This window comes from Amblyomma maculatum, chromosome 1, assembly GCF_055883805.1.
Source record: "Amblyomma maculatum isolate TAMU_Amacu chromosome 1, ASM5588380v1, whole genome shotgun sequence".
NCBI lineage: Eukaryota > Metazoa > Arthropoda > Arachnida > Ixodida > Ixodidae > Amblyomma > Amblyomma maculatum.
In genome coordinates, this window is record NC_139344.1 from 52,447,781 (window position 1) to 52,466,787 (window position 19,007).

The 19,007-nt window shown below is 52.0% G+C and overlaps 1 protein-coding gene and 2 pseudogenes across 1 annotated transcript; 2 read left to right on the plus strand and 1 right to left on the minus strand.

Annotated features, from left to right (window-relative positions):
- The first annotated feature begins 3,038 nt into the window (after nt 1-3,038).
- Nucleotides 3,039-5,958, plus strand: LOC146202373 (uncharacterized). Its single transcript, XM_084588128.1, has 2 exons — nt 3,039-3,542; nt 4,335-5,958. The coding sequence occupies exons 1-2, from the start codon at nt 3,317-3,319 to the stop codon at nt 5,624-5,626; spliced, it is 1,518 nt and encodes a 505-aa protein (XP_084444254.1). The 5' UTR covers nt 3,039-3,316; the 3' UTR covers nt 5,627-5,958.
- A 423-nt stretch (nt 5,959-6,381) lies between these two features.
- LOC146202374 (uncharacterized) lies at nt 6,382-8,946 on the minus strand (annotated as a pseudogene).
- A 396-nt stretch (nt 8,947-9,342) lies between these two features.
- The window catches only part of LOC146202375 (protein argonaute-4-like), a 169,606-nt pseudogene continuing 159,941 nt past the window's right edge, over nt 9,343-19,007 (plus strand).

Consider the following 19,007-nt stretch of genomic DNA (forward strand, 5'->3'; position numbering starts at 1 on the left):
AAGGTGTGCTGGAGCGCACACTGTTACGGACTGCACTGTACGCGAGAGTGAGTCCGCCGTGGCGTGCGCGGTGTGCCGCAGGGCCGGAAGGGAGGGGCAACCGCACAGAGCCGGTTCCCCAGATTGTCCCATCCTGGCCGCAAGACTTGCGCGCCTTAAATCCAGGACAGATTATGGACAAACATAATCTGGGCTTTAAGCGGGGGACCGACGGGGGAGCCATTCCCTATTCTTTTTATTTTCTAATAGATGAGTTCTCTGCACTTATCTGTGCAAGCTCATCCAAAAATCTCCCCACTAATTTTTCTTCTACCAAATTATACCTTAAAAGCACCACTCTTTCCTTATTGTTCTTTTTGACATTTCAGAATTACATCACGATTCTTACAGCAACTTTTAATAACATAATGCACATTGGTGCTCTTGAATTTTCTTCTTTTACTGTTATAACACATATCCTTCAGGACTGGTTCCCCCCAGTTTACCCGCACCGCCCTTCAGTTACTGTAAAGTTGTACCTCTGTTTGTTCCACAAACACTGATCTGAAGGCACAGCGTGGCTGTTAAAGGCTACTAATAGTAGAAGCCTATACATCATTGGCGTGGCTGGGAATGTCCCCACAGGCACATATTTTCACATTTCTTTTATATTTCAATTAGGTTTAGGCGCGTCACACTTGACGGCCTTTTTTATTTACGGATCACTTCATGGAACAGTTGGAAAAGAGTGTGTAATGGAAGAGTTAAAATTGCCAACTGGGATCTTCTGTCGGCCATGCCAAGTGATGCCACACAATCACGTTAGCTATGAAAACACACATCAACCAAATATAGTGGTAATTCTTTTTTCTTTCTTTTCTACGATCTATTTACGTCTCTCCTATTTTCTTCGTTCTCCTTTCTGTTACTTTTCTCTCTTCTCATCTTTTCCTTTCTTTTTCTTTGTTACCACTATATATGGCCTGACTATGCATTTTGGAGGAATGTTAGAATTTTTTAATGCAAGGGGTCTCCTTTTTTTTTTCCACAAATTATCGCAACTTATTTAAAATCAATAATTTAAATGACAACTAACATCTCCTTTTCATTTATACAGGTAAATTTAGACCACTGTAAGAATGCGACCCCGGTATTAGTAGAAAGTATTACGAATGCAAACTATGACTTCGCACTAATATCAGACCCCTATATAATTGGCGATAAAATCACAGGATTTCCTCCAAACTGGATAGTCTTCGCACACACATCGAAGCCACGCTGTGCCATCATCTCAACAACCACAAGGTTTGATATGTTCCCCGTCCTAATAACTACAAGGGTGGTGGCTGTTGCATGTACATCAACTACCGCATCATTTTTATTGGTAAGCGCCTACGCACCACCACACGTTCCAATGTCACCAACATTACACGACATAACACATGCAATAACACTCACGGAGGACATGCAGGTCATAATTGGGGGGATTTCAACGCTAAACATGCCGTGTGGGGACCACACCAGTCCGACACACGCGGCGGGGAATTATTGCAGTTTGCAATGTCATTAGGTCTGATAATATTAAATAATCCTGCATCTCCTCCAACATATACAAACGCCTACACAGACAGTTGGATCGACGTGACCATGGTTTCATCACAGTTGATGTCCTTGGAACCATCATGGCACGTCTCCGACACCATTACACTCTCAGAACACAAACATATAATAGTCACATTAGGAAACCCGACACGAAACACAGAGCCCAGATTAACTCGCCTAGGAATAACAAGAATACTAAACACAATATCAAAATTAAGATTCTTTGATGCGGTAGGTGGTGCGCACCTGGCTTCGCCGGAGGCATTGGAATTGGTCATACAGAAATTTTATAACATTTTTGAAAGTTTAAGACGAAAGAATTTATCATCCCGACCCTTCCGTCCAAATTCGAAAGCCGCAAATTCTAACAATTGGTGGACGGACGATTTGGCAATTGAAAAATCTAAGGTTAAGGCTCTCCGCAGGCGATACCAAAGAACAAAAGATCATCTATTGCGGCAACAATTCGGAAAAGACTATTACCAAGCCTTAAGAATATACAGAAATAACATCGCAGAAGCTCGAAACTCCGAAATGAGAAATATTGCTAAAGATTCCCTAAAATCCAACATTTTTGGACACACATTCAAATTTGCATTTTCCAAATTACAGGCGCCTGTCATTCTTCCTCCATTAAAAAGGGAGGATGGCACACTAACTACATCAACATTAGAAACGGCCCAACTTCTATTAGATAACCAAGTAGCTTCGGACGATCGTCAAATTGACACTCCGTTGCATTCGGAGATTCGAGCTCAGGCGATGAACCCCATATTGGGAGGTCCCGAGGATGTTCCCTTCACTTATGGTGAGGTCCACCTCGCCGTCTCCAGGGTGAAACTGGGAACAGCTTCGGGACTGGATAGAATCACCCCTAGATTAGTTCAAGAATTATGGAAATTGAAACCAAATTTTCTTATTTTCATATTTTCTTCCGCCTTGCGTTTGGGACATTTCCCGATAGTATGGAGAAAGGGAAGAATCATTTTTCTCCCCAAACCAGGAAGACCGTCAGATAATACATCTTCGTATCGACCCATAGTGATGAACTCGACACTGGGCAAAGTGTTGGAGCGTCTCTTGTATGGGCGACTATACCACTTCTTGGCAAGACAAAACCTTCTTCATGTCAATCAATTCGGCTTCACCAAACAGAGAGGAGCAGTTCACGCTCTCCACTCTCTAATAACCAAAATTAGAGAAATAAGAGCAGAAGGACTTCACGCACTGCTAATATCTATAGATTTCCGGGGAGCTTTCGACAGTGTTTGGCATCCCCTAGTCCTTGCGTCGCTCGGACAATGGGGATGCCCGAGAAACCTCTGTGCACTGTTGCGGTCATTTCTAACGGACCGCGAGGTGGTGTACCGCTCCAGGGCGGGAGACGCGGTTGCGCGTCCCACCTTGGGCAGCCCACAGGGTTCTCCACTGTCACCGCTCCTCTGGAATATAGACGGTTTCATCCAGCGCCGACCGTACACTGGCAACACTGTGCCCCCGTATCCGGCGCCCTTAGAAAACTTCCGGTTGTGGTTTGTTTTGCTGGCGTTTTGTGTGCTCTCGCGCTCGCGCTGTGCGCATTTTGTTCGATTTTTCCGTAGTATATCTATATTTGTGCGGATTGTGGCATTCCGTGCGTTGTTCAGTGTCCAGTGGCTCGCCGGAACAACGCCTTTCTCTCTTTTCGATCCTCTGGCGGCGGTATCGCTTGATTGTATGCGGTTGCTCGCTGGAAATGTGTTCAGCGTCGTACAAGTCACCTGTGAAGCGCTCAAGGATGGGTTCGTGTTGTGTTGTACCTGGGTGCAGCCTTCGCTCAGGAACAAACCTTCTTTCGGCAGTGCGAACGTTCAGGTTCCCCAGCGAGGCCGGTAGGAAAAACGCTTGGATAGCAGCGGTGCGCCGAGACAACTGGCAGCCTACAAAGAGCTCTCAGATTTGCTCTGCTCACTTCATCCAAGGTATGTTGCTACTTACAGTAGCGCCGGCGCTGCCATGTGGTGTAGTTATATAAAAGTACTACTGCCGCCTATACTTTATTAAGGTTCGTGTCATATCTTGTGTGATCCACGCGCGAGCAGTTTGAAATCTAACCAGCTCCTTAAGTTCATGAGTACAGAAGCGTGCAATGTAAAGTTTGCATCTGCTAAGCGCAACGCCACAGGGTAACGATATTTACGTCGGCGTGTAGCCATACAGTCGCCGTGTTTTTTTTTGTTTTTAGTTTTTATCTGGAGCACTACTGCTCTTCTGCAACTTCACTTATTTAGACAGGTGTATCGCTGCCTACCGGCATGTAGACAGCCGTGTCGACGATAATACTTTACGCAGATTATAATCCCAAAAATAACTAGTGGTATCCATACATACATGCAGGGAGTTTCGGCCACTATCCGGGCGTATTTACGGCTTCGCAGAGGCAGGTTATGTGTTATTCTCGTGAACTACAGTTTTTAGTACCTTGCAGGCGTGGCAAAAGTTGATTCACTTTCAATTGACCTTGCTGTTTAATATTACAAGGACGTTTGAGAAATTCATTTGTGTGTTCATGCATATTAAGAACAAGCCATGCTGATATCACAGAGTGTGCGTATGTGCGCACATCATCTCGCCCTTTTATTAGTGTGTACACACAAGCAACTCTTTTCACTAATTTCATCCTTTGTCTAGCAGCAATGAAAGTGCCATTAAAAAAATGTTTAGTTGCAGATAGTCCCAATGCGTGTCATAATTTTTATCCTTCTGTATTGCAGGCCAGCCATCTTCTGATGCAAACCACCCAGACTATGTTCCTTCAGTGTTTCCTTACCGAACACAAGGAAACTCAAAACAGAAGATTGCCAGATTCGAACGTGCTCAAAGAAAACTGCCTTCCGAACAAAGAGATGGCATTGCCGAGTCCTGTATTTTGACCTCCCCAGGTGACCCCACCGACCATGGCGACAGTCCAAGGAAGACGTGTGATGCTGGAGCACAAACAACCCTCACTACAAAGGACATTGAAGCTCTGCTGGAAGAAAATGAGTTGACAAAAAAACATCTCACTGAAATGAAGCAAAACTTTCAAACTGCTGAAGATAGACCTGCTGCAAAGGAGAATAAGCCCATTAACCTTCCAGAGATCACACAGACTGTGGTGATGCAGTCAGATAAAACTTTAAAGTTCCACACAGGGCTTGTATCCGTAACAATGTTCAGGGCACTGCTGCAGTTTGTGTTGTCTATTTGGACACCAGCCCAGACATGCCTGGATGCTGAACAGCAGCTTCTCCTAGTGTTAATGAGGCTCAGACTAGGACTGCTAACCAAAGACCTCGCATGTAGATTCAGCATTGCAGTAGGTTCTGTGAGTGCAATTTTCCACTCGTGGCTTGATGTGCTAGCCAAGAATTTTGAGCAATTCATCATTTGGCCATCGAGAAAAGCGCTGCAGTCTCACCGCCTGCCAGCTTTTCAAGACACATTATTTGATAACCTGAGGGGTATCATCGATTGCACTGAAATATTTATTCAGCGTCCAACTTCAATGGAAGCTAGGAGTCAGACATATTCAAACTACAAGCATCACAACACCGTCAAGGCACTTGTTGCAATTTCACCTTCAGGTTCAGTTACATTTGTATCGAAGGCATGGGGTGGACGGGTTTCTGACAAAGAGCTCACACTGTGTAGTGGCCTGCTTGATAAGGTTGAGGAGGGAGATTGTTTTCTTATGGACAGAGGCTTCCGGTGCGAGGACATGTTTGCTGCTCGAGGTGCTAAAATACTAATGCCCTCATTAACAAAAAAACGCCCCCAGCTGCCAGGAGAAGAAGTCACAACATCAAGAAAGCTCTCACGGGTCCGAATTCATGTTGAAAGAGCCATTCAACGTTTGAAGCTCTTCAGAAGTCTCCAAAGTGTGCTGCCAGTAAGCTTCGTGAAAAGGTCGAACGATGCAGATTGTGCAACAATCGACAAGATTCTGGTTGTCTGCTGTGGGCTTGTCAACCTACAAAAAACACCAATCATCAACAACCTAGCTTCCATTGAAGTTGGACGCTGAATAAATATTTCAGTGCAAATTCTTGGCTAGCACATCAAGCCACGAGTGGAAAATTCCACTCACAGAACCTACTGCAATGCCGAATCTGCATGCAAGGTCTTTAGTTAGCAGTCCGTCTGAGCCTCGTTAACACTAGGAGAAGCTGCTGCATAATGAGCACTTCCTCCATTGTTCTCGTGGATGGTGACATTGTGGCGTGATGTGATCGTTTCAATGAGTGCAAGACTGGACTTTTTTGGAAGTAACATTTTTATGAGAGGCTCAGTTTGGCAACATTGCACCCGTATTATCTTATTTCATGCCAAGTAAAAACCAAGACTGGAGTTATTGCATTTGAGCACTTTGCAGTTTCACTTTAAAATTTTTGTATTGTCCTTTCGTTCTCTTTATTATTGCACATGTTTATTGCACTGAACAATCATCATTGTAGATGGGAAACATGAAGCTGTACTTGAGCATTTACAGTAAAAGAATGCAGGTGCCAAATAAGATTACAGCATACCTGCAATCCAGTAAACAGACAATATGAAATCTAGTAATCATAATGGCTGCTCATAATGTCACGGCATGTGTTTAATATTTCACTAATCCTAAACATGGTGTCCGAGCCTTCACTGGCTCCGTGATATCAGAGAAAAAGCGACATATATATAAAATTGCAAGAAAAAAGAAGCAAATCCCACAATTTTGAATGTGCCGTCACAGCAGAATAGGACAACAGATCGAACAACACTTAAACTGTTTCATTAGTCTGCTTACTTTTGACACTTTATGCATGTCCACAATTTTGGTGTGCGTTTGAGGTTTACACACTTGAGGTGAAAACCGTGTAGGCATTGAGTGCACTCTACAATGCGTCCAGATTTGGCACCGTGGCAGTGGCACGTGGATTTCGCACTTTCTATCTTCTTTAAAATTTGCTTTGAGTGCAGCTCTGGGAAGATGTACTGAAAGAAAAAACTTTCCGCTCTGGCTTCTGTGTCTGCCCAGAAGTGTTCATCAAACGTCATAGCCTCAACCAGCACTCAATGTCCTGTGTACACTACGAAGTAGGCTCGACGGATTCTGGTAATAGCCATTTGGGCTTGTATTTGCGTATAGTATGCATGGTCATGCCTCAGCTTTAAATCAGCATTAAGATAAGCCAGCTTAGCAGTAATAGAAGCACCTTTTGCCGATGCAGGACACTTCACCTCCAGCACAGCGCTCTCACAGCATGCACAGGAAACAATAGCGTCTGGAGTTGCTGCCAGGAATGGCAGCCTTTCCAGCACAAACAGGCCACAGTCTCTTATTTCAAGTTGGCTGTGATGCGGTGACTGATGAGTAATGAAAGCTTGTTTTGCTTGAGGCTCTGCTTCACAGCCCCAGCGCAGGTTTGGCACATGTGGTGCCTTAACATAACCCATAATTTCAGCAACAAGACCTTCTGCCCCTGTTTTACATCTTGTTACACGGTATAACACAGAGGCAGTAATCCTGCCTCGGCGCTCTTCCTTCCATGTCGTGTTCTTTGACTGGCCACGAGTTGTCTGTTCAATCTCAATGCAGTGTGCATGCGACATCTACACTTGTTTCGCTGTTAGCAAGTTACTGTCACCATACACAGCTTGCAGTGGAAAATGCAAGGCTGATTGTTCGGACACGGCTGATTCTTTGGATTCTTGGGCAGCAGCAGCTTCACTTGACTCGGGGGCAGAATCAGTCTCTTCACTGTCTGTCAGTGAATTCAGCAGCAGTGTGTTTGGTGCAAACCTCTGTAAGAGCAGATAAAGGAATCAATGTAAACCAAAGAAGACAAAATAAAGGATATTGAATATAAGGATTCACCTTGACTTGCTGCATGAAGCTGCGAACCTCATCATTGCTTCAATTTGGTATTGTTTTTTGGGGTCTTGGGACAATCTCAGGAGCCGGATGACCCACTTTGGGCTTGAAGAACTTGATGTTGCTAACTGGTGCTGGCTGCAAGAAATTTAGTGTTTAATCCTTGTTTCTGCACTATTTGTTGATGCAGAGGAAAGGAAAAATACCTACTCTGCTCCTTCGGGTCACCTCAATCCACTTGCACTGGACATCAGTTGGTGATGCATCACTGTAGTGCACATTCGCTTGAATGCTGAAGAGCAGTGAAGCAACATGCGTGCAACATTCTCCGAGGCTGCAAGTTAAAGTAGTGGACACATGCTTATCAGCAACTCACAAAGCACAAGGAAAAAACTTATCAAGAGTTGTTGCTAGCCTCGGGTTGTTAGCGCCTGCGTTTAGTTTTCCTGTTTTTGTCCTCTGTGTGGTTCTGTGCTGTTTTCCATCTTAGAGAAAGAAGCCAATAACTTGAAATGTGTTAAAGAAGAAGCATGGCGAATGGCAACGATAGCAACATGCTAACAGCCATGAAATCACCAGCAAAGCTGTGTCCTAGGTTGACTGGATACGTTTCCTAAGATGGAAACATGTAGAAGGGAAAACAGTGCAACCCACGGGACATGAAAAAACACGCTGGCATAACGCGCTGCATGCTATGGGACATTACAGGATACTGAATTTTTCCCCCTTGTCCCTTAAACCTTTCCTCCTGTACGCAAGAATGATCCCACACTACGGGCAGCATGAGCCAAGAATAGCCTAAAGTGCTAATGAAAACAGTGCATTTCGGGACTGAGTTTCTTGCAAAGACCACTGCAGAAAAATTTGTGACAGGACTATGGAAGCACTCTAGTATTATAAAGTAGCCGCGGTCAATGCGATATTCTCGTCACGTTATCTAAGTATTTTCACTAGCGCGTTATCGCGCCACAACTTTGTTTCCGCGACACAAAGAAACAGACAACCCGACACCAGCACTGTCAGTAGGAAGCGGCCGAAGCAGCCAAATACGGAGCGTGTAGTACTTACCCCGCCATGCAGGTGCAGTGAGCAGTCTCAACATTCCCGTCATCTTTGACAACACACCACGCTTCGTAAGACTTCGTAAGCGTTTGGCTTGCGTCCACAGTGGCCGCAACGAGAACCACACCGCCGCCACGCTCGCCTGCTCTGAACGACTTCAGCCGCTTCACCTTTCCACTTAGGAATGCGTTGTAAGCTGCACTCATTTTGTGGCTTTTAAACTGTTCCTTTGTGTAGAAACAGACTCCTTCAACCAGGTATACGAAAATGTCTGTCACTGTGACAGGTGGAAGGTTGCGCGAACCTGACGTGAACGCGAACCGCGCGGCATCGTCGAGTGGGTCGGGAAGCTCTTCGCCCTTGAACGTCAGTTTCTCTCGATATCGGTTCTGTGTCTGCGTGTCAAGCTTCTTAAAATACTCACTCGACATCACGGTACACCAAACTGCTGCAGCGTCGCGCACGGAAGAAAATAACAGAGCCGCACATTGCATCAAGCAGCTAGTCGCGCTGCGAAGGCATGCCGGAAGTACTTGTGCCGGAAGTTTACTCGGGGAAGCCAATCAGCGCCAAGCGCGGTTTGTTTACAAACATTGAAACTGTCTATAGTGGTGCGTGGCTTGCTAGAGCAGCCGATGCCAGAGGGCGTGTCGCTCCAGGCTTATGCAGACGACGTAGTCGTTCTTGTGCCTGGCTCGGGCAGAAAGGTTCTACAGACCTTGGCAGAAGATGCACTCGGACGAGTGACGACATGGGCGGCGAACGCCAGGGTAACCATCTGCGCTCAGAAGACGGAGTGCGTCCTGTTTTCTCCTCCGAGAGGGGGCATGGGGCGCACGCCACCAACCGTTCGCCTGGACGGCGTCTGTCTGAAGTTCAGACAGTCTGTCCGCGTACTGGGAGTCTTCATAGACCGCACCCTGTCGTTCATACCTCATGGCGAATATCTCAAGGAGCGCGCCGAGATGCTTGCTGCGCGTCTTGGAACCCTTGTGCGCATGAGTGGCACGTTGGCACCGGAGCAACTCAGAAGGCTATACAATCAAGTCATTCTGCCAACTCTAACTTATGCCTCACCTGTGTGGTGGACTGAGTGTCCCCACTCGGGACTCCGTGCAAGACTTATAACTGTGCAGCGAGCTCCGCTAATGGCGTTGGCCGGAGCTTACTCCCCAACAAGCACGAAGGCTCTACAAATTTTAATGCATGCGGCTCCGTTACAGTTTGACCTTGATAGGTTAAACGCGGAGTTTAGACTATTCGTATTACGATTGGATACCACATTCGGCCAAAATTCGTATCTTGCCTCGGAGATAGTTTCCCCTTTTGATGAAGCGCTTCAACATCCGTCGGAAGTAATTTCTTTTGAACATGTCCGTTTGGACATGGTTGCGGCGGCGGCGAAGACGTTGCTGCCGGCGCTCCATGTCTTCACGGACGGTTCATATACTTCCACGGCTGCAGGTTCTGCGTTCGTAGCATTCACACAAACCGGCCGAATTTTGTCAGTAGGCCGGTTTAGGGTCGAATTGGCCAACAGCGCGTATTGCGCCGAAAAAATAGCATTTGAAGAGGCATTGAGGTTTGTGAAGAATCACAGTGGACGAACACCTGTCTACATCTACACGGATTCTCTTTCACTCCTCAAAGCCCTTTCAAATTATTTTACATTAGACCCAAAAATTAATACTATTAAGCAACTTTTGAAAACGGTCGCCACTGTTCGCATTATAAAACTATTTCATGTCCTAGCCCACTCGGGCATCGAAGGGAATTAAATAGCAGATATAATTGCGTCAAACGCCTATAAATCAATTCGAATTCGGCATTCTGCTATATGCAAAAATTCAGTACGCACAAATTTCAAAAGATCAGTGAAAGCGAAATGGCAGGCCTGGTGGCGGGAAAACAATGACCATACTTTAATTTACAATTGGATCCCTAATGTGTTTAACATACCCCTAAATTTCCCTCCGGCAAAACCTTTAGTTACACTGTTAACGGGACACGGTCGATTCCCGGCATATTTTAACCGATTTGGACTCGCTGCCTCGGCAGCTTGCCCGTGCGGTTATGCGGACGGGGACGTCTCCCACTATTTAACATCATGCCCCAATTACATCAAACGTAGTTTCACAACTACCACATATGCCAAATGACCAACCAACAGCCAATTGGAGACGTTGGCTCGACAACAAGAGATGTTGCGCATTACTGATGCGCATAGTTTCAATTATCAGTGCCAATTTACCTGAATATACACGAACAAGAGCACGAAGAATGTAGCTGCACTTTTTCCATTTCCGGGGAGGGCCATTCAGGCCACATGAGGTTGACATTTATGTCAGCCTTCTCCGGAATGGAGAAGTGCAGCAGTTACTATGTTAGGTTAATTTTTTTTCTTTACTTCTTCTATTATTAACTTCTACTACCTTTTTTTTCTATTGCAAATATTGTACATATTTTGTACATATCGTACAAAATATTTATTGTAAATATTGTACATATTTTGTACATATTGTACAGGATATTTATTGTAAATACAGTACATATTGTACAGAGCACCTAATTTTACTACATTGTTTATTCATTGCAAAAAATGTACATATTTGTACATATTGTACAGGGTATTTATTGCAAATATTGTAAAGAGCTAAGGTATTTATATAGATATTAACACTAGTACTTCCTATATCCTTTTCTTCCAAATATTAAGTATACATCATGTCCATTGTACTGTCTTGTACGTCTTGCTCCGTCTTTTTTGCTCTTTTCCTCTTTCTTACAGATTGGACCTCACAACTCCAGAACACCTGCATCGCAAAAGATATCCCACCTGTCTTTTCATTTATGCATTTATTTATTACCTTTTATTTTATTTATTTTCAATCTCAGGTCCTAAATAAAACTTTAAATTTTTTTTTCTTTTATTTATTTATTTATTTACTTTCATTCTTTTATTATCATTTTTTCTTATTTCTTTCAATTTCAATTTTTTTTTGGTGTGTGTGTGTCACTTATTCGGGCACTTCTATTGAAAAAAAACAACCTGAAAATACACCAGCTCTGTGAGGATTGCCCACCCTCTGTGCTCGCTGAGCCCTTCGGACACAGATACGTTACCGTGCCCACATTTATTTTTTCAATTGGCTTTTTCCCACCAAAATAAAATTTTGGCCGACTGGGCCCTATTCATTTTATTTTGATTGGCTTAAGCCTGTTGATGCTCCGCAGGTGCAGGCATTTTCTCATTCCGCTTTATTTTTGAATTTATTTTCCAACATTGTCAGGAATGAGACTTTGGATTGGGGCGGAGCCACAGTCGACAGTGTCGAATACGACTAATAACTTTGCCAAATTATACTTCGGAGGCGAAGTGGACGAAGCAGCACATGTCACGAGAAGATGGTCGTGATCGTGCGCGCGCGACCCTGCAGCCCGTGTCCGACGTCAGAGCGCGAGTAGAACACTTGTTAGCTGCCCCGTTGGCACTGACCGGGTGCCTTGCTCATCCGGGGCAGAGCATAGGCCCGAGGCGCGTTACGCCTAGGTTTCTGCAAAAGGAGTTCATTCATCTGCCGGACGGTCGTTGTAATTTCACTGCTGAGGCGCCCTCTCCTCGCGCCCAACTACCCATCTTCCGGATGGTCGCTGTGACTTCGCTGCTGAGGCGCCCTGTATTCCCACCGAACTGCACATCTGCCGGACGGTCGCTGTGCCTTCACTACTGAGGCGACCTGTCCTCCCACCCAACCGCCCATCTGCCGGACGGTCGCTGTGCCTTCACTGCTGAGGCGCCCTCTCCTCGCGCCACACTACCCATCTTCTTGATGGTCGCTGTGACTTCGCTGCTGAGGCGCCCTGTATTCCCACCGAACTGCACATCTGCCGGACGGTCGCTGTGCCTTCACTGCTGAGGCGACGTGTCCTCCCACCCAACCGCCCATCTGCCGGACGGTCGCTGTGCCTTCACTGCTGAGGTGCCCTCTCCTCGCGCCCGACTACCCATCTTCCGGATGGTCGCTGTGACTTCGCTGCTGAGGCGCCCTGTATTCCCACCGAACTGCACATCTGCCGGACGGTCGCTGTGCCTTCACTGCTGAGGCGACCTGTCCTCCCACCCAACCGCCCATCTGCAGGACGGTCGCTGTGCCTAAACTGCTGAGGCACCCTCTCCTCGCGCCCGACTGCCCATCTTCCGGATGGTCGCTGTGACTTCGCTGCTGAGGCGCCCTGTATTCCCACCGAACTGCACATCTGCCGGACGGTCGCTGTGCCTTCACTGCTGAGGCGACCTGTCCTCCCACCCAACCGCCCATCTGCCGGACGGTCGCTGTGCCTTCACTGCTGAGGCGCCCTCTCCTCGCGCCACACGACCCATCTTCTTGATGGTCGCTGTGACTTCGGTGCTGAGGCGCCCTGTATTCCCACCGAACTGCACATCTGCCGGACGGTCGCTGTGCCTTCACTGCTGAGACGACCTGTCCTCCCACCCAACCGCCCATCTGCCGGACGGTCGCTGTGCCTTCACTGCTGAGGCGCCCTCTCCTCGCGCCCAACTACCCATCTTCCGGATGGTCGCTGTGACTTCGCTGCTGAGGCGCCCTGTATTCCCACCGAACTGCACATCTGCCGGACGGTCGCTGTGCCTTCACTGCTGAGGCGACCTGTCCTCCCACCCAACCGCCCATCTGCCGGACGGTCGCTGTGCCTTCACTGCTGAGGCGCCCTCTCCTCGCGCCCAACTGCCCATCTTCCGGATGGTCGCTGTGACTTCGCTGCTGAGGCGCCCTGTATTCCCACCGAACTGCACATCTGCCGGACGGTCGCTGTGCCTTCACTGCTGAGGCAACCTGTCCTCCCACCCAACTGCCCATCTGCCGGACGGTCGCTGTGCCTTCACTGCTGAGGCGCCCTCTCCTCGCGCCCAACTACCCATCTTCCGGATGGTCGCTGTGACATCGCTGCTGAGGCGCCCTGTATTCCCACCGAACTGCACATCTGCCGCACGGTCGCTGTGCCTTCACTGCTGAGGCGACCTGTCCTCCCACCCGACTGCCCATCTGCCGGACGGTCGCTGCGCCTTCGCTGCTGAGGCGCCCTGTATTCCCACCGAACTGCACATCTGCCGGACGGTCGCTGTGCCTTCACTGCTGAGGCGACCTGTCCTCCCACCCAACCGCCCATCTGCCGGACGGTCGCTGTGCCTTCACTGCTGAGGCGCCCTCTCCTCTCGCCCAACTGCCCATCTTCCGGATGGTCGCTGTGACTTCGCTGCTGAGGCGCCCTGTATTCCCACCGAACTGCACATCTGCCGGACGGTCGCTGTGCCTTCACTGCTGAGGCGACCTGTCCTCCCACCCAACCGCTTATCTGCCGGACGGTCGCTGTGCCTTCACTGCTGAGGCGCCCTCTCCTCGCGCCCAACTACACATCTTCCGGATGGTCGCTGTGACTTCGCTGCTGAGGCGCCCTGTATTCCCACCGAACTGCACATCTGCCGGACGGTCGCTGTGCCTTCACTGCTGAAGCGACCTGTCCTCCCACCCAACTGCCCATCTGCCGGACGGTCGCTGTGCCTTCACTGCTGAGGCGCCCGCTCCTCGCGCCCAACTACCCATCTTCCGGATGGTCGCTGTGACTTCGCTGCTGAGGCGCCCTGTATTCCCACCGAACTGCACATCTGCCGGACGGTCGCTGTGCCTTCACTGCTGAGACGACCTGTCCTCCCACCCAACCGCCCATCTGCCGGACGGTCGCTGTGCCTTCACTGCTGAGGCGCCCTCTCCTCGCGCCCAACTACCCATCTTCCGGATGGCCACTGTGACTTCGCTGCTGAGGCGCCCTGTATTCCCACCGAACTGCACATCTGCCGGACGGTCGCTGTGCGTTCACTGCTGAGGCACCCTGTCCTCCCACGCAACCGCCCATCTGCCGGACGGTCGCTGTGCCTTCACTGCTGAGGCGCCCTCTCCTCGCGCCCAACTACCCATCTTCCGGATGGTCGCTGTGACTTCGCTGCTGAGGCGCCCTGTATTCCCACCGAACTGCACATCTGCCGGACGGTCGCTGTGCCTTCACTGCTGAGGCGACCTGTCCTCCCACCCAACCGCCCATCTGCCGGGCGGTCTCTGTGCCTTCACTGCTGAGGCGACCTGTCCTCCCACCCAACTGCCCATCTGCAGGACGGTCGCTGTGCCTTCACTGCTGAGGCGCCCTCTCCTCGCGCCCAACTACCCATCTTCCGGATGGTCGCTGTGACTTCGCTGCTGAGGCGCCCTGTATTCCCACCGAACTGCACATCTGCCGGACGGTCGCTGTGCCTTCACTGCTGAGGCGACCTGTCCTCCCACCCAACCGCCCATCTGCCGGACGGTCGCTGTGCCTTCACTGCTGAGGCGCCCTCTCCTCGCGCCCAACTACCCATCTTCCGGATGGTCGCTGTGACCTCGCTGCTCAGGCGACCTGTCCTCCCACCCAACTGCCCATCTGCCGGACGGTCGCTGTGCCTTCACTGCTGAGGCGCCCTCTCCTCGCACCCAACTACCCATCTTCCGGATGGTCGCTGTGACTTCGCTGCTGAGGCGCCCTGTATTCCCACCGAACTGCACATCTGCCGGACGGTCGCTGTGCCTTCACTGCTCAGGCGACCTGTCCTGCCACCCAACCGTCCATCTGCCGGACGGTCGCTGTGCCTTCACTGCTGAGGCGACCTGTCCTCCCACCCAACTGCCCATCTGCCGGACGGTCGCTGTGCCTTCACTGCTGAGGCGCCCTCTCCTCGCACCCAACTACCCATCTTCCGGATGGTCGCTGTGACTTCGCTGCTGAGGCACCCTGTATTCCCACCGAACTGCACATCTGCCGGACGGTCGCTGTGCCTTCACTGCTGAGGCGACCTGTCCTCCCACCCAACTGCCCATCTGCCGGACGGTCGCTGTGCCTTCACTGCTGAGGCGCCCTCTCCTCGCGCCCAACTACCCATCTTCCGGATGGTCGCTGCTACTTCGCTGCTGAGGCGCCCTGTATTCCCACCGAACTGCACATCTGCCGGACGGTCGCTGTGCCTTCACTGCTGAGGCGACCTGTCCTCCCACCCAACCGCCCATCTGCCGGACGGTCGCTGTGCCTTCACTGCTGAGGTGACCTGTCCTCCCACCCAACTACCCATCTTCCGGATGGTCGCTGTGACTTTGCTGCTGAGGCGCCCTGTATTCCCACCGAACTGCACATCTGCCGGACGGTCGCTGTGCCTTCACTGCTGAGGCGACCTGTCCTCCCACCCAACCGCCCATCTGCCGGACGGTCGCTGTGCCTTCACTGCTGAGGCGCCCTCTCCTCGCGCCCAACTACCCATCTTCCGGATGGTCGCTGTGACTTCGCTGCTGAGGCGCCCTGTATTCCCACCAAACTGCACATCTGCCGGACGGTCGCTGTGCCTTCACTGCTGAGGCGACCTGTCCTCCCACCCAACCGCCCATCTGCCCGACGGTCGCTGTGCCTTCACTGCTGAGGCGCCCTCTCCTCGCGCCCTACTACCCATCTTCCGGATGGTCGCTGTGACTTCGCTGCTGAGGCGCCCTGTATTCCCACCGAACTGCACATCTGCAGGACGGTCGCTGTGCCTTCACTGCTGAGGCGACCTGTCCTCCCACCCAACCGCCCATCTGCCGGACGGTCGCTGTGCCTTCACTGCTGAGGCGCCCTCTCCTCGCGCCCAACTACCCATCTTCCGGATGGTCGCTGTGACTTCGCTGCTGAGGCGCCCTGTATTCCCACCGAACTGCACATCTGCCGGACGGTCGCTGTGCCTTCACTGCTGAGGCGACCTGTCCTCCCACCCAACCGCCCATCTGCCGGACGGTCGCTGTGCCTACACTGCTGAGGCGCCCTCTCTTCGCGCCCAACTACCCATCTTCCGGATGGTCGCTGTGACTTCGCTGCTGAGGCGCCCTGTATTCCCACCGAACTGCACATCTGCCGGACGGTCGCTGTGCCTTCACTGCTGGCGACCTGTCCTCCCACCCAACCGCCCATCTGCCGGACGGTCGCTGTGCCTTCACTGCTGAGGCGACCTGTCCTCCCACCCAACTGCCCATCTACAGGACGGTCGCTGTGCCTTCACTGCTCAGGCGACCTGTCCTCCCACCCAACTGCCCATCTGCCGGACGGTCGCTGTGCCTTCACTGCTGAGGCGCCCTCTCCTCGCACCCAACTACCCATCTTCCGGATGGTCGCTGTGACTTCGCTGCTGAGGCGCCCTGTATTCCCACCGAACTGCACATCTGCCGGACGGTCGCTGTGCCTTCACTGCTCAGGCGACCTGTCCTGCCACCCAACCGTCCATCTGCCGGACGGTCGCTGTGCCTTCACTGCTGAGGCGACCTGTCCTCCCACCCAACTGCCCATCTGCCGGACGGTCGCTGTGCCTTCACTGCTGAGGCGCCCTCTCCTCGCACCCAACTACCCATCTTCCGGATGGTCGCTGTGACTTCGCTGCTGAGGCACCCTGTATTCCCACCGAACTGCACATCTGCCGGACGGTCGCTGTGCCTTCACTGCTGAGGCGACCTGTCCTCCCACCCAACTGCCCATCTGCCGGACGGTCGCTGTGCCTTCACTGCTGAGGCGCCCTCTCCTCGCGCCCAACTACCCATCTTCCGGATGGTCGCTGCTACTTCGCTGCTGAGGCGCCCTGTATTCCCACCGAACTGCACATCTGCCGGACGGTCGCTGTGCCTTCACTGCTGAGGCGACCTGTCCTCCCACCCAACCGCCCATCTGCCGGACGGTCGCTGTGCCTTCACTGCTGAGGTGACCTGTCCTCCCACCCAACTACCCATCTTCCGGATGGTCGCTGTGACTTTGCTGCTGAGGCGCCCTGTATTCCCACCGAACTGCACATCTGCCGGACGGTCGCTGTGCCTTCACTGCTGAGGCGACCTGTCCTCCCACCCAACCGCCCATCTGCCGGACGGTCGCTGTGCCTTCACTGCTGAGGCGCCCTCTCCTCGCGCCCAACTACCCATCTTCCGGATGGTCGCTGTGACTTCGCTGCTGAGGCGCCCTGTATTCCCACCAAACTGCACATCTGCCGGACGGTCGCTGTGCCTTCACTGCTGAGGCGACCTGTCCTCCCACCCAACCGCCCATCTGCCCGACGGTCGCTGTGCCTTCACTGCTGAGGCGCCCTCTCCTCGCGCCCTACTACCCATCTTCCGGATGGTCGCTGTGACTTCGCTGCTGAGGCGCCCTGTATTCCCACCGAACTGCACATCTGCAGGACGGTCGCTGTGCCTTCACTGCTGAGGCGACCTGTCCTCCCACCCAACCGCCCATCTGCCGGACGGTCGCTGTGCCTTCACTGCTGAGGCGCCCTCTCCTCGCGCCCAACTACCCATCTTCCGGATGGTCGCTGTGACTTCGCTGCTGAGGCGCCCTGTATTCCCACCGAACTGCACATCTGCCGGGCGGTCGCTGTGCCTTCACTGCTGAGGCGACCTGTCCTCCCACCCAACCGCCCATCTGCCGGACGGTCGCTGTGCCTACACTGCTGAGGCGCCCTCTCTTCGCGCCCAACTACCCATCTTCCGGATGGTCGCTGTGACTTCGCTGCTGAGGCGCCCTGTATTCCCACCGAACTGCACATCTGCCGGACGGTCGCTGTGCCTTCACTGCTGAGGCGACCTGTCCTCCCACCCAACCGCCCATCTGCCGGACGGTCGCTGTGCCTTCACTGCTGAGGCGACCTGTCCTCCCACCCAACTGCCCATCTGCAGGACGGTCGCTGTGCCTTCACTGCTGAGGCGCCCTCTCCTCGCGCCCAACTACCCATCTTCCGGATGGTCGCTGTGACTTCGCTGCTGAGGCGCCCTGTATTCCCACCGAACTGCACATCTGCCGGACGGTCGCTGTGCCTTCACTGCTGAGGCGACCTGTCCTCCCACCCAACCGCCCATCTGCCGGACGGTCGCTGTGCCTTCACTGCTGAGGCGCCCTCTCCTCGCGCCCAACTACCCATCTTCCGGATGGTCGCTGTGACTTCGCTGCTGAGGCGCCCTGTATTCCCACCGAACTGCACATCTGCCGGAAGGTCGCTGTGCCTTCACTGCTGAGGCGACCTGTCCTCCCACCCAACCGCCCATCTGCCGGACGGTCGCTCTGCCTTCACTGCTGAGGCGCCCTCTCCTCGCGCCCAACTACCCATCTTCCGGATGGTCGCTATGACTTCGCTGCTGAGGCGCCCTGTATTCCCACCGAACTGCACATCTGCCGGACGGTCGCTGTGCCTTCACTGCTGGCGACCTGTCCTCCCACCCAACCGCCCATCTGCCGGACGGTCGCTGTGCCTTCACTGCTGAGGCGACCTGTCCTCCCACCCAACTGCCCATCTGCAGGACGGTCGCTGTGCCTTCACTGCTGAGGCGCCCTCTCCTCGCGCCCAACTACCCATCTTCCGGATGGTCGCTGTGACTTCGCTGCTGAGGCGACC